The sequence below is a fragment of the Tamandua tetradactyla genome, chromosome 11, assembly GCF_023851605.1.
Source record: "Tamandua tetradactyla isolate mTamTet1 chromosome 11, mTamTet1.pri, whole genome shotgun sequence".
Taxonomy (NCBI): domain Eukaryota; kingdom Metazoa; phylum Chordata; class Mammalia; order Pilosa; family Myrmecophagidae; genus Tamandua; species Tamandua tetradactyla.
The window spans coordinates 63807803-63829362 of NC_135337.1; the positions used below are offsets into that span (position 1 = coordinate 63807803).

Below are 21560 nucleotides of genomic sequence, written 5' to 3' on the forward strand. Positions count from 1 at the left end.
AAAATCATGTACAAAATATAGTTCCCATATGCTACCCTATTATGAACACCTTGCATGAATGTGATATATTTGTTACAGTTGAAGAAAGAACTTGTTTCTCATTTTACTGTTAATTATAGTCCTTGATGCACAGTACGGTCATTGTGTTGTACAGTTCTATGTTTGTTTAAAATATTTTTATACTAGTAACATATGCACAACTGAAAATTTCCCACCTTATTCACATTCAATGAAAATTGTACACGCAAATTGTGCTCGCTGGACTTGCAGTTTATTATTGACCTATGGATGGATCAGTCTTCCATATATTAGGCAAATTCATTTCTGACTTTTGCATATATGTGTTGGAATCTCTTTGGAGCCTCCTTTCAACTAATTGTAACATCTTACAGGTCTCCCATTAAGTTATGACTTAAATCTTTGACTCCTGCGTTTTAAATCTGAATCCGAGTCATAGTTATGCCCTCTTTTTAATATTGTCGATTAGTAGAACTCATTGCATCACTTTGGGAGGCACAAAATATCAACTTCTCCAAATACCAATGATACTAATTTTAATCACTCGATTAAGGTCGCTCTACTGCATCTTTCCATTGACAAATACATCTTCCCTTTTAGGGTTGTACTTTGAGACAAAGCGAATATTCCAGTTCCAACAATCTTACACTTGATGGTTTTGCTAGCTAGCGACTACCCTTTCCTGTATCGACTACAACATCGGAATGGTAAACCACGAACCCTTTCTTGATGCCCACTGTCCGGTATCTGAGCTGTCCCTTAGAATCGCTACACTTTCCTTTAGTGGGCTGTACTACTCTCTGGCCTTCTAGCATAGTGGCACAGCTACAGGCTCTCACACTGTCCTGCTTGGGTTCTGGCCTTCCCATCTGCAAGCTGTATGACCCGTAGTTATTCAACGGTTCTGTGCCTCAGTTTCCTTATCTGTAAGATTGGGTAGAACAGGTTGCTATTCATAGGTGTGTTAGAGTTAACTGTGTAATGCAGTCAAAGCACCTGAACACTACTTGGCACATAATTACCAGCTTCATAAATGTCAGCTTTTATGGAGTCACGATGATTTGTACATGATTGAATCCCAGCTCTGCTGCGTGTCAGTGTCTTCGGAACATCTTTGTGCCTCAGCTAATTGTCTATAAGAGGGTCCCCACTTCACAGGTTTGTGAAGATTCATGCTTGTTAAGGTGCGGTGTGGAGTAAGCATTTAAGAACAATTAGCTGCTATCCTCATGATTATCCTGCATGATTATCTTATTTACTCTAATAGGTATATTTGGGGGCATGGGGCGGATTCAGGTATTTTCAGATTTCCTTCTACTTTCGCTGTGCCTAGCTCAGAGCCATTCATCCACATTGCATGGGCTCAACACAAATTTGAGAAAAGGAATTAATGAATCGTTGTTCAGCTGCATGTACCTGACAGCACTTGTGCTCCACTCGTATTTTACTCTATTTGGGTCGCCTTCCTTTCTGTGGGCAGCCCGTGCTTGGTAAATAAAGCTCCCACAGAAGCCTGTGGGACGCTCTGATTGGCAAAGGTGGGAACCCCCCCGCAGGACTCCACGATGCAGTTCCAGAGGGCAAGAAAAGGAGGTTCCAACGCGACAGAGCCCGTTACAGGGTCTGCGGCCCGGCCACGCTCACCCCCTTACTTCGCCCTCCCTGGTAGAAGTGGGGCAATGGCTATTCTAGTTGGGAAGCGCTCACGCCCCGCACCTAGCAAGGTGGGAAACTGAGGCCCGGGTGCGGCAGCGGAGAACCCTTCCTCCTCACAGTGGAGAGCCCGAGCAGCGCGCCCCCAGCCGGGACGGCGCTTCCCAGCCCGCGCGCCCCGGCTCACGTGACCGGCGCGGCGGAGCCGGAGCGGGCCCCGGATCACCTGAACAAGGGCGTCACGTGAGCGGGGCGGGTGCAGGGGGCGGGGCCGGCCCCGTCACGTGACGCGAGGTTCCTGGGCCGCCGCCGCGCCGAGCCCAGCCGAGCCGCGCTGCTGCTCTCCGCTGCCGCCGCCGCTGCCGCTCCAGCTCCCCAGCCCTGGCGCTGCGAGCATGTCCCGGGAGCGGCCGTGAGCAGCCGCCCGCCGCCAGCTCCGAGCCCGCCGCGCCGCCCCAGCCCTGCGCCATGGGAGCCACCGCCGGCCCGAGCGCCCACCTGGGGCCCTGGCTCGTGCCCGCCGCCGCTCGGGGGCCGCGCGCCCTGCTCCTCCTGCAGCTGCTGCTGCTCGTCTCGGGCCTGGGGGGCAGGCAGGTCCCTGGCGCCGCGGCCCAGGGCGTCGAGTTCCCGGAGCTGTGCAGGTGGGTGGCCGCGAAGGCTGCGGGCTCCGCTGGCGGTCCCTCCCCACCCTACCCCACGCCCTTCCCCGGACGCCCTCCTCTCCCTGCCGCACCCCAGCTGCGTCCGCCGGCCCGGGGTGGGGGTGGCGGGTTGAGGGGGGAGCTCTTGGGGTCGGGAGCGGGTCTCAGGTGCCCGGAGTTGCTTCTAGTCCAGGTTTGGAACCACTTTTTCCCACCCCCCCCACCCCAGGAGGGAAAGTTGCGCGTGCCTTGGCCAGGGGGCAGAGACTGAAGGGTGCTGTAGGTCCGGGTGGGGGGCGGGCAGCAGGACGCGCGTCCTTGGCGCTGGCCCCAAGCCCCTCCAGTCCTGACCACTTGTGGCTGTCACTAAGTCAGGGGCAGCTTTGTATGCGCGCGGCCGGCTGCCCTGACCCATCTGGGTGACAGACTGGCTGGGTCACCTCAAGCCCAGTTCTACCTCCCCACCCATTACAACCCCCCCCCCCCCGCCCGCCCGGTGTAGCTGGGAAAGTTGGAGGAGGCAGAAACTACAGCTTTGCTTTGTTCCCATTTGCACGTTTTGATTAAAGTTCCACCAGCTTTGGGGTGGAACTTTTTTTTTGGGGGGCTTTGGGGAGGTCCCTAAGTTTGGAAAGACTTACCAATGAATGGCCTTCGAATGGGGAGTTTTGGGTTTCGTTTGATGATTGAGTTCCTCTACGTGGGGTTTCCATTTTCTTTTTTAAAGTCGCTGGTGGCTTTTCTGCAGTAGGTGTGCCTTTTTTTTCCCTTGGACTGGGGGAGGGCGATGGGCCTCATCCTGTATTCTGCTTTCAAGATTTTATTCTTTACCTCTCAGATCCTAACTTCCTGTCTAGTGGATCACATGATGTCATTGTCTCCGGGGTGGATTGTTCGAGTGGTGGATTCTTTGGGAACTATCGTTGTATAACCCGTGAGTCCTGTGGGCTGCTGTTAATTTCCTGCGGATTGCTAGGAACCTGGAGCATAGGAACTTTCAGTTCTGGAATTTTCTGATCAGTCTTGTTGGGACTATTTAGGATGATGTAAAATTCAGAGTTTCATGTGTTTCTTTTTAAAAAACTTTAGTAAGAAGGAAGCAGGGTGATGAAGAATTTCGAAAGACCAGTGAACAGTCAACCCCATGCGATTTCCTCTGGCCCTGGCACATCACTTCATAGAATGCAGTGAAGTGGATCCTAGCTTGAGTTGAACTTTGAATTTGTGGGAGGGTTAGTGGGGTTCCTATTCTTTCCTTGTATCCGTGAGTCTAGAACTTGCAGGAATGATCATCCTAAGGAGAGCAAGGCTGGGATCACAACCCTCTGAAAGGCCCATGCTCTTTATTTCTTTCCCTTTTTTGGGGGAGCTGGGTAACGAGGAAGAATTTGTTGCACATGCCGTGGGTTTGTTCTTGGGTAGTCACTCCAGTAACTTGTGCTTGATAGGGAGAAAAGGGTGGTATCTCATAGACAAGGTCGCCATGAGACTGAGATTCAGAGGTAGGGTTTTGGCATACTGGCTGCTGTGACCAAAAACATCCACCAAGAATGAACTCAGCTGGTCTTGTGGTGTTGAACTCTTGGTCTTGTAGAGTAAATTTTATTTATTAATATTTACAGGCAGAGGCTGCTCAAGGGCAGATTCAAACTCTGGTCGATACAGGGGCCCTTGCTTTTGCATTAGCACAGTCACCTTGGTGCCTTGAACCTATGCTCATAACCTCATGTCTAGGAAAAATCCAGCCTCTTGGTCCAGTGAGAAATGGCCTTTGTATCTTTTGAAGACTTCTAGTCACTGTCACATGTGGGTATATCCTTGGAAATGCTGAAAAGTGTTGTGAGTCTGATAATAAAATGGGTGCTCTGTAGCCTTAGACTCTCTTTAAAATTGTTGTATTTAGGATTTCTGCCAGATTTCCTAAGGAGGACAGATCTGCCAGTCCCTTCCTGGCTGGGCTTTGTCTTTCCTTTCTCTGCTTTGTAGGCTATTAGCACACTTTGGTTGCACCTTGAGCTATCTCCAGAGCCCCTGCAGCAATCACTGTCTCTACAGCTGTGCATTCCCGCAAAGTCAAGTTCTCCCTCTCTGTTCCTGTTTTAAATTTCTCTGCTCAAATACCTTTAAAGACTTTTACTTTGGGCGGTTAAAAATCTGCACACTTTTATGAGCTAAAACCAGCAAAAAAGATTTCTGTCTCTAGTGTACCTTTGAGGAATGTGAATATGAGCTGAACATTTTATTATCCAGTTCTACCAACTATCCACAAAGCAGGACGCATCAGACTACCCTTTCGTTAGCATCCAATCGGCTGAAGTGTAAGCCAGAAAAGTAGAAGTCTCTAAATCTCACTATTTGTGCAGCTTTGTCACATGAAGGGGGTCCCAAGATACACAGACACAAGGATCACATTTCCAATGCTTGTGAATTGGTTGTTTGAAACTGGGAGCACATTTCCCTTTGAAAACAGTCTTGCTCTTTGTGGTTTGCTGCCCAGGGCAGTCTCAGGAAACCCCTCCTCCATGCAGCAGTTTCCAGGTGCCTGGAAACTGTCCTAAATGTCCAGCTTTCCCTGGAGCGCTAGTCGTAAATTCTCATTGTCTCTTTAGAAGGTGGAGTTAGAATTCCAGGGAAACTACCTCTCCTCCCAAGCTCAGCTCTGCAGAACCTAAGAGGGTCTGCTTCATCTGCTCCTTTTCAGGCCCCAGGAGAGGGCCAGTTCAGCCTGCTTCCTTGGGGGACTGGGGTGCGGCTTCAGGATGCACTTTGGCTTTGACTGCCCTTGGAATGGTGGGATGGAAACGGATTGGCAAGGGTGCAGTTACTTGTCGAGAGGGATGAAGGACAGGGTGGAGGAGCTGTTTCAGCAGTGGCTTAGCTACATTCTTGTGCCGGAGACCAGTCTCGGTGTGTTGTGCGCTGAAAGTCAAGGAAATCCCTCTGCGAGTTTCCCAATGTGTGCTTGGCCCTGAGTAGCTCTTTGAAGAAGTGCTTGTTCTTTAGAGAGATGTGGTGGTGGTGGTGGTGGTGTGGGTGTGTGTGGGTGTGTGTTTATGAGCCAGGAGTATCCCTGGGCCAGGTGGATCCTGTGCTGTGGAAAAAGTTAGTGATTCGTAATCACCGAGCTATTTCTTGGGAGGTGGCACGCTGGTGTAGAAAGAACCTGTTCCCAGAAGCCAGCATTGCAGGGGAGGGAGTGTGGTGCTGGGGAGGGCTGGCTGAAGGTCAGGGGGCACAGAGGCCAGGGAGAGAGGTGGGCAGAGGCCAGGCCTTGCAAAATCCCCGAAAGTGATCAAAAGGGGATCTGTCAGTCAGGAGCTTTACTTAGTGCCGTATAATTTGAACTTTGTAAAGTGCCATATTACATATGTAATAGGCGGGTGTCCTCCCTTTATTTAGATGTTAACAACATCCTTATTAAGCGAGGTCCTAACTTTGCTAATTATGAAATAATGTGCTGGGCTGGTTTGATTTAGGTAGTTGAGTAGCTTAAAAAATTTTTTTCTAGTACATTAAAATTTATACAGACAAGTACACCCCCCGCCATTGTTTGGGTATAAATGCTGGAAAGTTTCTGTTATATCGAGGACAGGAGAATAATGAAGCCAGCTGGGATTTGAGGTTGGTTTAGTTGCTGTCCTAAGGAGATGCTTTTCCCCGGTGATTTTTCAAAGGAACAATGCTTACATGCCTAATTTGGGCCACATGTTAAGCTTGAGCAGCATCCATTTGTGTGTATACATCTCTCTCAACAACAAATGTGTGTCGAAGCCTAAGAGTGTTAATTATGTGTACATTAGGTCTCATTTATTAACTCTTAGAGCAGCATCCTGACGTATTCCCAGGAAATGAATTCCTGATTGGGTTTCACATCTTTATCAGTGTTTTGTAGAGGTAGGAATATATATATTTTTTTAAAGATGGGGGTTGAGAAAAATACTTTTGGTGTTGTCTTCTTTATTTGAATCTTGGCAAATGAAGCTGTATTGTTCTGGACAGTGAGAATTGCCCCAGGGACCCAGAGGTGGGGCTAACGGCTGCTCTTTTTTCTTTTTTTTCCTTTTGATTGTCCAGCCTCAGAGATACCTTATGAATAGCCCAGCTGGTCACGAATAGCTGGGTGTGGCTGCTCCTGCCCAGGGGGACAGAGGCCTGCATTGGGGCTCACTCCGCTGACAGTGTCTCTTCATCTTCAGTCCTGGGCAGTGAAGGAGGCATAAGCTCATTTATTCTCCAGGCCCTCCCCTGGGGGAAGCTGGGAGGGGACAGAACTGCAGTGGAGTCAGGGCGGACTCAACACTCCCCTCTACCCCAGGGGTCCCAGAAGACATACTGGCCCTGGTGCCTCCGTCTCATTCCCTCCCCTCCATCCCAGGGAGGATTTGGGTCCTTTCACTGTCCTGTTCTGGGCTCAGCACTCAGGGCACCTTCTAGTCCTGGAGAAGGGGAGTCAGGGTGAGGATTCTGATCACATTGTGGAAGTTCAAGTAGAAGAGTGACATTGACACAATGGGGGTGACTTCCTGGAAATTCTTTGGGCACCATTGCCAGACTCACTGCCACCCTTGCCATTCCCAACCAAGAAACACCCTCTTCTGCTTATTTTTGTTAATTTAAAAGAATGGGTAATGCTAATTTTGATTTTCTCTGAACCAAGAATGAGTTAGATGTCACTCGTTGTTTTGGCTATTAAGAATAAAGCTGTTGTGAATATCTTTGTACAAGAATGTGTGTGCACGTGTGTCCTTTTTCCTTGGATAAATACTTCGGAGTGGAATTACTTGGGGAATGGTGAGTCTTTGCTTAATCCTCGAGGAACTGCTAAATTTATTCCAAAGCGTTTCCACCAGCAATGTAGGAGAGTCCGGGTGTTTTACATCCCGGTTGTACTTGGTCTTCTCAGTCTTTTAAGTTTTAGTCTTTCTAGTGGGTTTGTAGTGTTGTGTGTGGTTTTAATTTGCATATCCCTGTCATGGACTGATGTTCAGCATCTTTTCATATGTACTTACGCAGATGGCAAATGGTGTTGAACTTCTTTTCATCTGCTCATTAACTGTTTGGATATCTTCTCTTGCAAAATGTTTGTTAAAATATTTTGCTTCCATCCCCTACCTGTTGGTTTTCTTTATGTGTGTGTGTTTGTGTGATCTTATTATTGACTTTTTAAAGAGTTCTTTATGTGTTCTGGAAACGACTTGTCAGAGATATATAATGTGGCTTATGAATATTTCTAGTTTTTTTTTTTTTTTTAAGAGAAGTGTAGGTTTACAGAAAAACACGGGACGCTTCATGAATCTGCACGTCATTCTTGCATAGGGGTCCTGCTTTCTTCCAGTCTTTGGTTTGCCTTTTTATTTTCCTAATAATACCTTTTGAAAAACACATGTTTTAAATTTTGGTGAACTCCAGTTTATCAATTTTTTTTTTTAATGGTTTGTACTTTTTGTAACCTAGGAAAATTTTCCTCCCGCAGGGTAATCATGGGGTCTGTCCTGTGCATTGTAGGATGTTAAGCAGCATGTGTGGCTTCTCCCCACTAGAAATTTCTCTCCAGTCCTCAGTTGTGGCAAATAAAAATATCTCTAGATGTGGCCATATGACTGGAGGTGGGGGGCACAGGCAGCCCCAGAGGAGAGCCCCTGGCCTACTCCAAAGGCACAAAGATTTTTTCCCTATGTTTGCTTCTACTAGCTTTATAGTTTTAACTTTATGTTTGGCTCTCTGATAAATTTTTCAAGGGTAGGGTGAAAGTCAGTTTCTTTCTTTCATGAAGATATTTAGTCTGTTTGCTAGTATTTTATGTAGGATTCTTGCAGCTGTGATTTTAAGTAAGCATGGGCTATAATTTTCTTTGCTGTTCTGTTCTTGGCTCATTTTGGTATGAAGGATATGTTTGCTTTGTATAATGAGCTAGTGCACTTTTAGTATTTTTCCATGCTATGAAACAGTCTTTGCATAAGATGAAAGTTTTCTGTTCCTTAAATTTTGGTAGAGCTCACCAGTAAAACTGTCTGGCCCTGGTACCTTTGAGTCTAGCTGTGGGAGGAATTTTGATTACTGCCTAAGTTTTATGGAGTTTATTTATTCAGATGTCCTACTTTTTCTTGAGCCAGTGTTGGTACTCTCTATTTTCCTAGAAAACTTTTATTTTAATTACGTTTTCATATATAAATATGTAGCATGCTACTCTTTGAGACTTTTGAAAATATGCTTTGTATGTGCAGGTACATTTTAAAAATTCTGGTGTTTATTTATGCGCTTTTTCCCTAAATCATATTTACTAAAGGTTTATTAATCTTATTTTAGTTTTTTAAAAACTTTTTTCGTTTACCACCTCTATCACCATTTATTTCTGATTTTATTAATTTCTGTTCTCTCTTACTAACTTCAACCTCATTTTTCTTTTCCCAGTATTAGCTGAAAGCTAGATCTTTTACTTTAAATCTCTTTTACGTAATTAAGAAATGCATTTCAAGTCGTATTTCTTTTTCCTGAGCACCCTACCATTCTTATGGGTTTTGATACATAGCTTTTTCGATTTCAATTCTTAATATTTCCATTGTGGACCCAGTAGTTCTAAGTATTTTAACTTCCTGTGCTCACTATTTTTTTTTTTTTAACTTTATTTTTCAGGAAAATTTATTTTTTAAAAACTTCTTTTTTCCCCCACGGTGACTAGTAAATGAGGTGGAATTTATTGACATTTCCTTTGTGGCTTAGCACCTAGTTAAGTTGTATGTATTCTATGTGTGTTTGGAAAAAATGTTTTCCATTTGGGTCAAAGTTTTATTAATTGTGCTGGTCAGCTTTTCTATATCCTAACTTATCCTTTGTCCTTTGTTTTATCTGTTTCTTTTATATACTTTGTATCTCATTATGACACTTTGTACAGGTTTCTAAAAGGATTTATCTTGTGGCTGTCTTCTTGCTTATCAGTTCTTTTGTTCATGTGTGTTTCCATTTTTCTGTTGTCTTTTATTTCAGCAAGGTCTTCAGTTGATTTATTTTCATGGCTGCCTGTTCTTTTTGCATGGATGCTACAGCTTTCATCGTCTCACTGAATAGAGATTTGAAAGTTTTGCTCTGACTGCTCTGTTACTTCTTTCCTTGGCCCCAATTTCTTTTGTTTGCTTTTATCTTCATCACCTTTTCATGGTGCAGGAGCCCCTCTACTGACTTATTGATTGTTTTCTTTGCAGGAAAGTCTCCTTATTGGAAGTTTGCTGCCTCTGCTTGGGCAGCTGTGAGGGTGGGGCTGGAAACAGTTGTCGTAGCTTGGCTATAAATTGTTAAGGGGGAGACAGGGGTGGGCAGGGCGTGCCTTTGGCTGATGTGTCTCTGTAACTGGTCTTTGGGGTTTAGGTGCTTTTCCCTTCATTCAAATATTTCTCCCTAACCGTGAGGCCGCTGCCTGGTGTTCCCACACCCAGGCACTTCTTCCTGCCAGGAGACAGCTGCTAACCCTTATTGATTGCTTTTGGCAGAGAGCAGCGTGGCTTCCCTGCAGTCCCAGACAGGAGATATAGATTACTGAGTTGGCACTGTCAAATCATTTCGTTTCTCTGGATCGCAGTTTGCTCTTGAAGGAAGGTAGGAGTCCAGTTTTAGGGTCACTGCCCTGGTTTAGAATCTGAACTCTTCTCTATACTAGTTGTAAGGACTTGGGCAAGTTGCTGAGCTTCCCAGCTCTTAATTTCCTTAGGTGTCAGATCAGGATGCTAACCATGTCTTTAGGGTTGGTATGAGAATTAGTTAAAATGTATTTAACTCAATGTTCCAAAAATGGATGTCGTGATAGTTACCGCTTTTTATTTGAAAGTTAGAAATGCTGCATTTAGAACGGTAGGTGATTTTTGTTTTTTGAACTGTCGCTCAGTACCTTGGAGGTCTCCATTAGTGCCTTGGGGGTTTCTGCCTCCACCAGAGATGATTTCTTTCTTTATTATAAGATTCCTGTTGATAAAGAATGCTTTCACCATTAAAAAAAAAGTTAAAATAAAACAATACTGGACTATGTAATTCTTGGGATCCCTTTCACATCCAGAATTCTGGGATTCTGCGCGTCTTGTGCCTGTTTTTGTATCTGCTCTAGTAGGGCAGTTGGGGGTCAGGTCCGCTTTGCTCTTAACGGGAAAAGTGGGGGAAAATCCCAGCCCCTCTTTTTCCTGTGAGGATGAAACTGTCCCTATAAGTCAGTTAGAGACCTTTGGCTCAGTCTTGTTTTTTCCCTTTTGTGTGCTTTTAGATGCCCTGGGAACAGCTACAGTTCAGATAGCATACAAAGGGCAAGCCCAGGGGTGAAGTTGCAGATTTCTGCAGGTATCATTCTCTAGAGGTCAAGGGCGGGTGTAGGAGATAAGAGACATTGTGAAAGTTTTAAATGTTCATTTTAATTTTAGACTATGGAGGGGAAGATGAAGGAAAGTGTCAGCAGTGGAAAGCCACCTTGGGAATCAGTTGTCAGTGGGAGACCCTGAGGAGGGGGTTAAGAACTGTCTTTAATTAGCACCTTGGTGCTAATTACACCTTTAAAGGTGTAAATAGCTTTCACTGCCTCTGTGTGTGTGTGTGTGTGTGTGTGCGCGCGTGCGCGCGCGCACGTGCACTCGCAGGCCTGATGAGAGGTGAGAAGTGGGGGGTGAGTGGGTGGGCACATTCAGGAATAAATTGACTAGGGTTTTATATTTTTTGCCTTTTGGGTGATTATCTCTACCCTGAAATCAGTGATACATTTTAAACCTTTTTGTTTCTTTTTCTTTTTTTTTTACTTAAAAAACTCCCCCAACGCTCCCTGCTTCTGGCCTCTGACCTACGAATAGAAAGGAAACCACAGGAACAGAAGTGCTAAAGCAGTGGGTTACCTTCCTGGAAGCAGGGAACCTGCCTCTGCTGTGACTCAGCCCTTGCTTCCCTTGAGGGCTCCCCCACCTGTTGTCGTCACCCACAAAGCCAGCCCCTGAAAGCCAAAAAGTCTCTTTCCCTGTCTCTTTAGGATTGACCCTAGGAGGAGGCTGCACAGTGTGAGTTAATCGTTTGGCTCCATGGGCTCGGGAGAGAGCAGGAGACATGGGGCTGGGCGGGTCCTCAAGGGTGGTGACAACCCCCAGCCCCTCAACGGGAACTGGGTGGACGTGATGGGGGCTGGGCACCTGACTGGGAGGAGAAATCCCAGGCAGAGGGACCCTGTCCAGGAGCCTAATGGGCTTGAGAAATGGGAGGGGGCCTGGGGCAGGATGAGGGGCTGAGAGAAGTGGAGGAGGGCTGGGGGCAGGCCTGGCAGTTAACTGGGGCAAAGCTGCACTAGGTCACTGTAATGACTTTGGCTTTCAGTCTGAGGGCCAGGGGCCCTTGGGGGGTGTTGAGCAGAGGAAGGCAGAAGGTGGAGAAGGTCCGGGGAACGCCGGGATTTCTGGTAGACCAGGTGGGAGATGATTATAGACTGGGCCAGGCTTGTAGCAGCGGATGTGATAAGAACTGGTCAGATTCTGGATATTTTGAAGGCATAGCTGGTAGGACTTGCTGATGATTGGAGAGGCGAGGCGAGGAGAAAAGAGAACAGATGGCTCTTAGGTTTTTGGCTTGAGCAATGGAAAGGATGGAGTTTCCGTTTTCAGACATATAGGGCTGTGGGAAAAGTAAGTTTAGGGGAAGAAAAGGAGTTTGGCTTGGCCATGTTGATTTTGAGGCATCCAAAAGTTGGCAGTTAAAACTATGCATTTAACATATAAGGGAGGGGTTTGGGCTGAGGATATACATTTGGCAGCTGCCATAGTATGGAAGGAGAACCACTGGGCTGGATGGGGTTTCTTGGCTGGGAATGTAGGCAGAGACATCTGAGGTCCTTGGTGTTTGGAAGTCTCAGGGTGGTGAAGAACAGGTAGAGGGGTCTGATTAGGAGGTTCTGGGGAGGCAGGATAAGAACCAAGAGGCAGTTTTGTCCTGGAAACCAAGGGAAGAAAGTTGTAAAAGAAGAAAATGAGCAGGCATGTCACATGCCATGCATTAGTGAGATAAAGACTGAGACTCCATTACTGGGTTTTGGAATGTGGAGGTCACTGGTGACATGGACAGACATTTTGATGGGCTGGGGGTAAAAGTTTGTTTAGATTCAAGAGAGAGTGGGAGGTTGGAAAGTGGAGACAGTGAGTTTGGACAACAACTCTCTTGAGGAGCTTGCTGTAAAAGGGAGCTGAAAAATGGAATGGTAGCTGCAAGGAGAGCAGTTTTAAAAAATGGGATATATTACAAAAAGTTTGTACTCTCTTGAGTGTGGTCTAGCACAAAGAGAAAATTTGGTGATACAGGGAGAAGGGATTCAGAGAGGGGGAGGGAGACTGGGGGGAGCAGGGGGAGGGGAGAGAAGGCATAGTCCTGGGGGACATTGCTGCAAGGAGGCGGGTAGATGTGATGGTGACGTGGACATTCAGAGTGCTTCGATTTCTTCAGAGGAGCAGGAAGCAAGATTATCAGCTAACAATAGCAGTTTAGTAAAGGGCTGCGCTTACTCTTCACAGTACTTTTAAGCTAGTGATTCTTTTTCCTGTAGCAGGCAGTGGAGACACACATGCAAGGCCTCATTCAGATCCCGAATCTCTCGAATTTTGCCCCTAGGCAAGATCTGCTGACTTTTATGTCTGTGGAGAGGGAACAGCAGGATCTGCCTTGAGAGGTTGAATGACAAAGTTCAAGGCCTTTAGTTTTGCTGAGCCCCATGTCCAGCAAAGCACAGATTTCCCTCCTGTGTCCACCTGGTTGGCTTTTAGGAAGAACTTGCCTCTGACTGTGGCCTTGTTAGTGTCAACCAGCTGAGCCACCCTGCCCAGAAATTGGGAAGACGAGACCTTTCCGTTTCCAGGGCTCTAGAGGAAGGGTGTTTGGGTCTGGGAGGGTTTCCCCCAGCAGAAGGGTGGGCTCGGGCACTGGGCTTGCGCTCCAGGCCATGGCTGGGGGCACTTTAAAGGCTGTTCAGCTCGGAGGCCCTTTGCCTTTCCTCAGCCCCTTTTCCAAGGCACTGAGCTTGAGAACATCCAGATAATTCCTCTGATACTTAAAACACTGCCGTGGTCCAGGGTTTAGGGTTGACATGCTGGCCTGTCTCTGGGGCCGTAGAGTTGACCTGCACAGGGGGAGGGTGCAGCGGGGAGAGGAAGGGGCCTGGCCGTCGTGAGGCGTCAGCTGTGGATGGACACTCACTAGTGGAAGGCCCCATGCGCCGCGTTGCAGTGCAACCTCTCTGCGGAGAGTCTGTCCTGTCTTCCTTCCCCTGTTTCTCTGCCAGGAGTTTCAGGTCCATCAGGCCTCCATGCTGGTGGCAGCTGGTGGCTAGACACGCAGAATCAGGCAGGGCCCTAGGGTGCTGGGCGGGGCTGGAGGAGTCCCCGGGAAGCTGCCACTGGCTGCTGTGGTGAGTTCCGTGGGCCCCGTGGAACTGGCCTTGGGCCAGGCCCTGCCTCTCCTCCCAACTCCAACTCCGAGCGCATGCAGCTTCCCAGCCTTTCACTTTGTCTCAGAGTCACTTCCGTGGGAAGCCCCAAGCCAACATAACCTTTTTTTTTAATACTTAATTTTTGAGCCATTTGAATCCTGTTCATCCAGATGAAGCCTTAGTCATAATTTCACTAAAAAGCTCTGCTGTCGCTGTCTCTTGCAGGGTAGCTCTCCCCTGAATTGTCCCTCTTTCTGCTGTGGCCATGACACCTTTCAGAGAGAAGCTCACTGCCCTCTATTTCACGATGCTGTTTTCAGGCCATCGTTGGCTCATCCATCACTGCCACCCCCCACCTTTGGCCTCTTGTGCTGGCCCCAGTGTCAGGTGTGCTTAGAGCCTTGCTTCCAGCCTCGAGCTTCCTATCCAGCTGTGGGCTTGCTCCTTCCAGACCCTGCAAAACATGGCAGTGAGAACAGTGACTGCTGCTGGGTGCTGCCTTGCCTTTTTCTTTTTCTTTTTGCAGGCCTCTTATCTTTATACACAGCTTTGTGGTTTGTTAAAATAGGAAGTGAATTGCTTCCTATACAAGCTTTGTTCATGCCGTGGTCCTGGCCCTCAGAGTGGGGCATGGATCCGTCGTGCCAAATCTGAATTTTCTTTTTGTGTCAAAGGTAGAAAGTTGCTGACAATAGTAGTTATGTTACGAACTTGACATTCTGCTGCAGATGTTGTTAGGGAGCCTTTTTCCATGCCCACCTTTTTCCCCATCTTTTGTGCAGTTTTTTTTTTTTTGCTTTGTATTTTTCCCTTAAGTTAGGGTACTGTCCCAGATCTTTGAAGGTTAGTGGACTAGATGTATGATCTGGGAGATTGCTGGATGGTCATGAGGCAGTCATGAGCCAAATGATTTCTTGAGTCTCCTGTTAGAGTCCTTGGATACACATCAAAACTAGGAAAATCTTTTTGGATGTTCAGGTTGGAAAGACTTAACATTCTCTTAATCCCCAAAGTTTTAGATTTGTTGCTCACTCAAGACTCAGAAAAACATTTCTCCAGTCAGTGACTCTGTATTATATGTGAATTTAGCTCATATATCACAACTGGGATTTTTTTTTTAGGAAACTGAATTACAGATTCACACATGCTTGTTAATTTGGTTACTCTATCCTGTTTTACATACTGACCTTTGTAGGCCAGTAATGAAATGTTTCATAGCTGCATGACCATTACCATCAACCAAGACTCAGAGGGAGTAAGGGAACTAAGATATATTTCAAAATAATGTGGAAATGTGGCAATAAAGGAGGCACAGATATAATTATAGTTCAGGGGGTTGTTTTGTCTTAGAAGGAAGGAATCTGTTTTCTAAGATTTTCTTTAAGAGATTGGGCATTCAATAAATTTTATAATTTTATATACTTTATTTTAGTTCTTAAGTCCTTTTAAAAACAAAAGACAAAAGAAGCCAGAATTACGCCTTGCAAAGTATTGCAATTTTTTAGGTGTTCAGAAATGACGTGTATGAAAACTTGGAAAGTACCAGAGGACAATACTGTCAGAGAGTTTAAAAATATACAATTGTACCTCTGGCCTTTTCTTTTGATTTTTTTTGGGAGGCAGGGTTGAAGCTTATTACTTACTCAGTTGAGACAATTCTGCATTTCTCTTTATTAAGTAAACTTTCTGAACCGTAGGCAGTTTGTGTTGGCCAGTTAGATTTATGTAGCTAAAAACTTGACATTTTTCACTCTCAAGTTTCTTCATTGTTGCCAGTGGATTGGTTTCGTCTGGAGCAGAGCAGGTTTTAAGGGTTTTAAATGTGGCGTTCAGCTGGAGCAGTTTTGGAAAAGTAGAAATGCCTTCCTGTTCCTGAGTTGGTTGACAGTATATTACTTGTGTGCTTCTTTCTAACTGGTGATCTGCCAACACCTTTCAGGATGTTATGAAATTTAAACCAAATGAGGTAAAAATGGAACTTCTGTGCCACCCAACAGAAGTGGACTGACTGCAGTACTCCGAGGGGGTTCAGCAGAAGCAGTGAGATTCCAGTTAGGAGCAAGACAGATTTAAGCTTTCCTTAGCTAGTGGGGAGGTTCTGTCTGTAGGCTGAGCTTATACAGTTACATTAATCGGTCCCTGTCTAGGGTGTGTTTCAACCATAGATTTTACTTTAAAATCAGCGATCTCTTGAAGCCATTTGTTTGGTGTGTAACGTCTGCCTCTCCCCCACCTTCTCCTGCAGGATCAGGTGGTCTAATTGCAGGATGTTTCAGAGTTATTGATGGCGGTTTTATTGGACTTTTGGTTGGGATTTTTGAATGGCGACTGTCTGCTGAGCCAAGCAGTTATTTTAAAGGAGAATGCAAATCTGTGACGAGGAAAACAAATATAGATGTGGCAGAGTCCACACCCCAGCTGGGTACAGTGAGGAGAGGGCAGCTGGCAGGAAGGAGGGACTGAGGGAATCGATATTATTTCCATAGAAACCAGTTGAGAGTGGGAAGAAAGGTTGCACAAGGGATGCCTCTAGTATTTGGCAATTCGAACTGTGTAGGAGAGAAAGCAGAACAGGGCTGGGAGTAAAGAGGAGCAGAAGTTTAAAACCTGAGGAGGAACTGGAGCGAGCAAAACATGATGTGTTGATTAGCATTGTACAGGTTCCTCAGACACGTCAGTTACTGAAAAGTCTGCCCTGCACTACCAGAGGAGGAGTTCTTGGGATCTATGAGTTATTCAAAATGAGAAGGGAATTTGTACAACTCTCTAGTCTGACAAGGAGCTGTAAAGGGGTGACTGTAAATTTTCTGTTCTCTTAGAATTTTATTGAATCAAGTTGTACTGTAGTACAGAAGGGACTAGGAAATCTCTAAGCCATATAGAAGCTGTCATTTTAATGGCATTTATTATGACAAGACTTAAATTCTAAAGTCTTGTGAAACGATTTACCAGTATCAGTGTTGTAATTGAAAGTAAATATTTCCTGCGAAGTCAAAAGACATTAAAAAAGAGTTGAAAATAAAGAAGGCAGTTGAGCTTAGTGGTTAAGCATTTGCCCTTGGGGGCTCAGACTCACCCAGGTTGTCCCTGGCTTTGTCAGCTAATAATTGTGCAATGTTGGACAAGGTGCTTCATCTCTCAGAAACTTTAACTTCAGAGGTGGGTGTGGGGGAGCTTGTGAGAGGGAGATAATGGTGCCAGGGGCTTGGCGTAGCTTTAGGCCCGTAGCTGAGAGTTGTGCTATGATGCTCTGTTAGTCCATCAGCCTGGTTTCCTTTCCAAGTCGTCTGTAGGTACTGATTCTGCCTCTGCCAGTCCTTGTTTTGGGGGAAGGCTGTTGGGTCGTCAGGGATCAGTGACGATTCATGGCTGTCCAGGAGTGCCGCCAATCAGAGCTGCAGGGTCCAGAAAAGGGAGAGCTCACGGGTTTGCCCGAGTTGCTGTGGTGGACACGTGCGTTTAGAATGGTCGCTGAGTTTGGAAGTGCCCTTGGAATTTCTGAGAGGGGAAGAAGTGGTGGTGGCTGATTTAGCTTCACGCTCTGTGAAAAATGAGGTGGAGGGGCAGGATTCCACTTGCTTTTGCTCGTTTCCGGAGCCAAGAGCATTCTTCCACCGTTGTTCTGTACCCAGCAAGGCAGTTTGACCTGAAATATCCTCCGAGGTCACCTGGATGTCACAGTGCAGGGGCAGTGAGGGGGACTGTGGGGTGATGTTTCCCCACACGTGGGACTTTGCAGTTCTCCCTGCTCCATGTCTTCGTGTCTGTTTAGCGTCTTCCGTGCTCTTGTCTCCATCCTTGGCTGGAGCACGACATAGTTGCAGTAGCTTTGAGAACACGGATGTGTGTGTCTGAGTGCCGAGGACCTGCCCATGAGTTTCTTATCTAACCATCCTGTGGCCTAGTGATATGTAATGTCAAATATATTTAAAAGTTTTTTTTGAATGTGTGTCAAGACTACTTTCCCACCCATCTTGCAGATATTTTCTTCCAGAAATTTTTTTTTTACTAACATTTTTAATTTTAATATTACAGCTTACTTTCTGTTTGGTTTTTATGTCTGTCCCTATACTGCCAGTCAGTTTTTCATCATCTTAAGTTTTTTACTTGTGGAAGCTCAGGTAACTTAGCCTAGAATGCAGACTCTTCTGTATTTCTGTATTTTTCAGCTCAGAAGTCTCATCGTTGTGGTATTTGCCTGGCCAGGCTCCTCTGGGATACAGTCTCAAAATTTGGGCTGTACATGTTCAATTCAAGTGGAATTTTCTAGTAGACAGACTTTGAGACAAGAGTTTAGAGCTACAAAGATATGAGAGAACCTTACGTACATATTTCTAAGTGGAAGAAACCAATCTGAAAAGGCTAAATGTTGTATGATTCCAGCTATCTGACTTTCTGGAAAAGGCAAAACCGAAAACTGTAGAGACCATGAAAAAAATCAGTGGTTGCCTAGAGTTCCCAGGCAGAGAGGGGGAAGGCCAAACAGGCAGAGGATAGGATATTTTAGGGCTGCAAAACTCTTCTGTATGATACTGGAATGGGAAAGCCATGATATTGTGGGTTTGTCAAAACAGTACAACAGTACAACAAACAGTACAACAAAGAGGGAACCCTAATGTAAACTACACCTTTAAGTTACTGAAACTGTATCCATATAGGTTGGTCATTTGTTACAAATATACCACATTAATGCAAGATGTTAATAATAGGGGAAATTTGGCGGGGGAGGGGTATGGGAATTCAGTACTTTGTGAAATTTTTCTGTAAACCTAAAACTGCTCTAAAAATAGTCTATTAAAATTTATTACTCCTCAAAGGTATTAAATTTTATTTAGTCTGTAATACTTACTTTTGCTTCCAAAACCATTCTCTGGTTCTGTAATATAATATGATGGTTTTAAGTTTTATCATACATTCAATTTTAAGAATGATTTCAGTCCAGGTCGATTTTAGTGGCTTTTCCTTCAGCCTGACAAAGGATCTAGAATCCTCTAGTTTCAAACACGTTAACTTTCTTAAAAAATGCTTTTGGTTGTTTATTCTGTATAGCATTCAGGATATGAAATGGCCTTTAAAAATACTTACTTGTGAGTGGAAACATACCTAGATGATCATCTTACCTTGCCAGGGCACATGCCGGAGAACCTAATAGTCTTTGGAACATGCTGCCTGAATTTCCAGAGAAATCATTTCATCCGAGTTGCCTGGGAGGGTGATCATAAGACGTTTGTTCTAATGCAGATGTGTGAAGTCCATCGGAATCAGAATGCTTCCAGGTGCTGACAGCCCATGGTGGGCTTGGGGGTGGAGTTGAGGAATACACTGAATCCCTTTGTTGTCCAGGCGGGCGATGGCTAGGACTTCTTGCCCGCGTGCTGCCCAGGGCTCATGGCGGGGAAGCATGGCTGCCCCACAGTGAGCTGTGAGTTCAGCCCCTCGACGGCGGAGCCCCACGCGGGGCTCTAGTGGGATCCCCTCGCCACTCCCTTCAATACACCTACACAAGGCAAATATGACCGCACATAGAGAAAGAAATACAAGTGGATGGCACATTTATCTTTCTAGGAATTCTGATATCCAGATAATCAGGACAGTTTCCCTCATTCCACTTTTTAAAAAATCTTTTCTGCTCCCCAAAGACACATGTCCTTTTACAGTGACTTTATTTAAATATCATTTCGGCAGAAACAGTGGTCAATTTTGGTTTGTAAGAAAGGTATAGTGGTTCAGGTCCCATGTGGATTTCTTTACAGTTGGTTCCTACCTGTTGACTCATTCTAAAATGGTACCTTTAAGAACCTCTGTCCTATACTTAGGGTTGTAAAATGATTTAATGATGCCACCGCTGAGGTTTTACATTTGATAATCCTGGAAAAACCTAGTCAGGGCTCCCTTAATGAACTCCCTTGACAAATCCTCATTAATAATAGAAAAGTTTTACTGATGCTTTGCAAATAAAAATACGAGCTTACACATTTAAGGAAAGATTCTTGGAGACTTCGAGTGGCCTTTCTTTGCTTGGAGTATAAAATCAAAAGACTGCTTCCGTCTAGTGTGCAAGGCTGTCCCCAACAGGGGCCTCTAGCTCTTGCCGACCTCATCTCCTGCTCCCTCCTCACCTCTTGTAGCCTTTTCCCTTAATGTGCCATGCCAACTTCATCCTGGCCCCAGGACCTCTGCTGCGTCTGCTCTCTCTGCTTGGGGTGTTTGTCCCACTGTGTCTCCACCCAGGTCACTCTTCTTTGTCAGGCATGTCTCAGAGCAAATATCATCTAAGAAGACCTCTGAATTAAAGGTGCCACAACAGCCATCTTGTCACATTATACTATTTTCTTTTCTTCAGAGCATGTATTAGGAGGCAAAATTGTCCCGTATATTTGCCTCCTTATTTTCTCTCCTCCCAACTGAACGGCACACTCCAAGAGAGGAGGAACTTTTTTGTCTCGTTGGTGCATTGTTGGACCTCCCACTGCCTGCCTCATTCAGGAGTTAAGAAATATTTGTGAAGCAAATAAGTAAAGATGAAGGAAGGGTAAAGGAAAGAAACCTTTGCTGATGATCCTCTGGAAGTACTTGGGTTATTTGCTCCTACCTCTAGCAGATAAATCTAAGGTGTTTGCACCGTCCCTCCCTGCCCCCCAAAAGCTGGGGTCAGTGGTGGCTGCTTTGAAGCCTGGTCTGACCTCTGGGCCTGGCACTTGACCTACCTGGGCCTGTTTTTCAGGTTTGTGTCAGAACTCCCAGGGCAGCATTCTTCCACCCTGCCTGAGTGCTGGACTGTGCTGAACCTTGACTTCCAGACCAGGCGAATTTGCTCAGTCCCCAGATCGGGGTAACGTGTGGTGTCCTGGCTGCCCACAGGGCCATTTTGGCTTCTCTGTCGATGGCTGGGGCTACCAGGAAAGCTACTTGTAGGCAGTAGGCAGGGAGACATGGGTAGCTTGGGAGTTCTAGCTGAGATCTTGCCAGATGTCCGTGGAAGGGTAGCCCTGGGAATTGGACAGCTTGTCTACTGGGGTGTGCCCTCTGTCATCAGGATGGCCCTCCTTTGGGCAGGGTCGCTTTTGCCATGTGCTTTGGGGTTCCAGGGCTTAGAGGCTGGGAGGCTGCTCCCCCAGGTACACCCATTCTGAACATATCTGGTTGGATTTCTCTTCCTTCTTTTCAACAATACCATTGAATTAAAGCCAATACAACATTTCTGCTTTTGCAAGGAACTTGTACTTTGCAACTCTTCTCTCTGCCCTTGCTGAGAAAATGATCCCCCTTTTACAAAATGGATAAAACATTCTCCCAGGAATGTAGAGAACTGAGAGTAATTGTTTCAACAGAACTAACAAAATAGTTATTTTGTGCCAAGTATACAGGTTGACTCATTAACAGTTACTCAGTGTCTACTTGCAAGGGATTTGAACAGTGAGTTCTAAGGCATGTAAAATGCTTTATGTTGTACATTTACCTAAAGTCTCATTGCACACCTTTACCTGTTCAGATCTGTACTATAGGTGTAAAGGGTAAAACCTTTCATGCCACAAACAGTTTTTAATACAATAAGTAAGTGTAAAGCAAGCCTTAAAGCATTTCACTGTGCTTAATGAAAAGTTACTATCTGATATTAACTGGATTCTTGAGTTATTTCTTATCTAGTTGATATTCATTTTTTTTTAAAGCTGTACTTATGTCCTTTCATTAAAAAAAAAATAAATCAGGGTGGTGCAACCGTGGCTTAGTGGCAGAATTCTCGTCTGCCATGCCAGAGACTCAGGATTCGATTCCCAGAGACTGCCCGTGGCCAAATAAAATAACATAAAATTCATTAGAGA

General features: G+C 45.6%; 1 protein-coding gene across 1 annotated transcript in view; it reads left to right on the forward strand.

Annotated features, from left to right (window-relative positions):
* The first annotated feature begins 2139 nt into the window (after window positions 1–2139).
* The window catches only part of IGF2R (insulin like growth factor 2 receptor), a 109172-nt gene continuing 89751 nt past the window's right edge, over window positions 2140–21560 (forward strand). Inside the window, exon 1 of the mRNA XM_077120771.1 lies at window positions 2140–2312. Coding sequence (XP_076976886.1) covers window positions 2140–2312 — 173 coding nt within the window. The remainder of the gene's footprint in view (window positions 2313–21560) is intronic.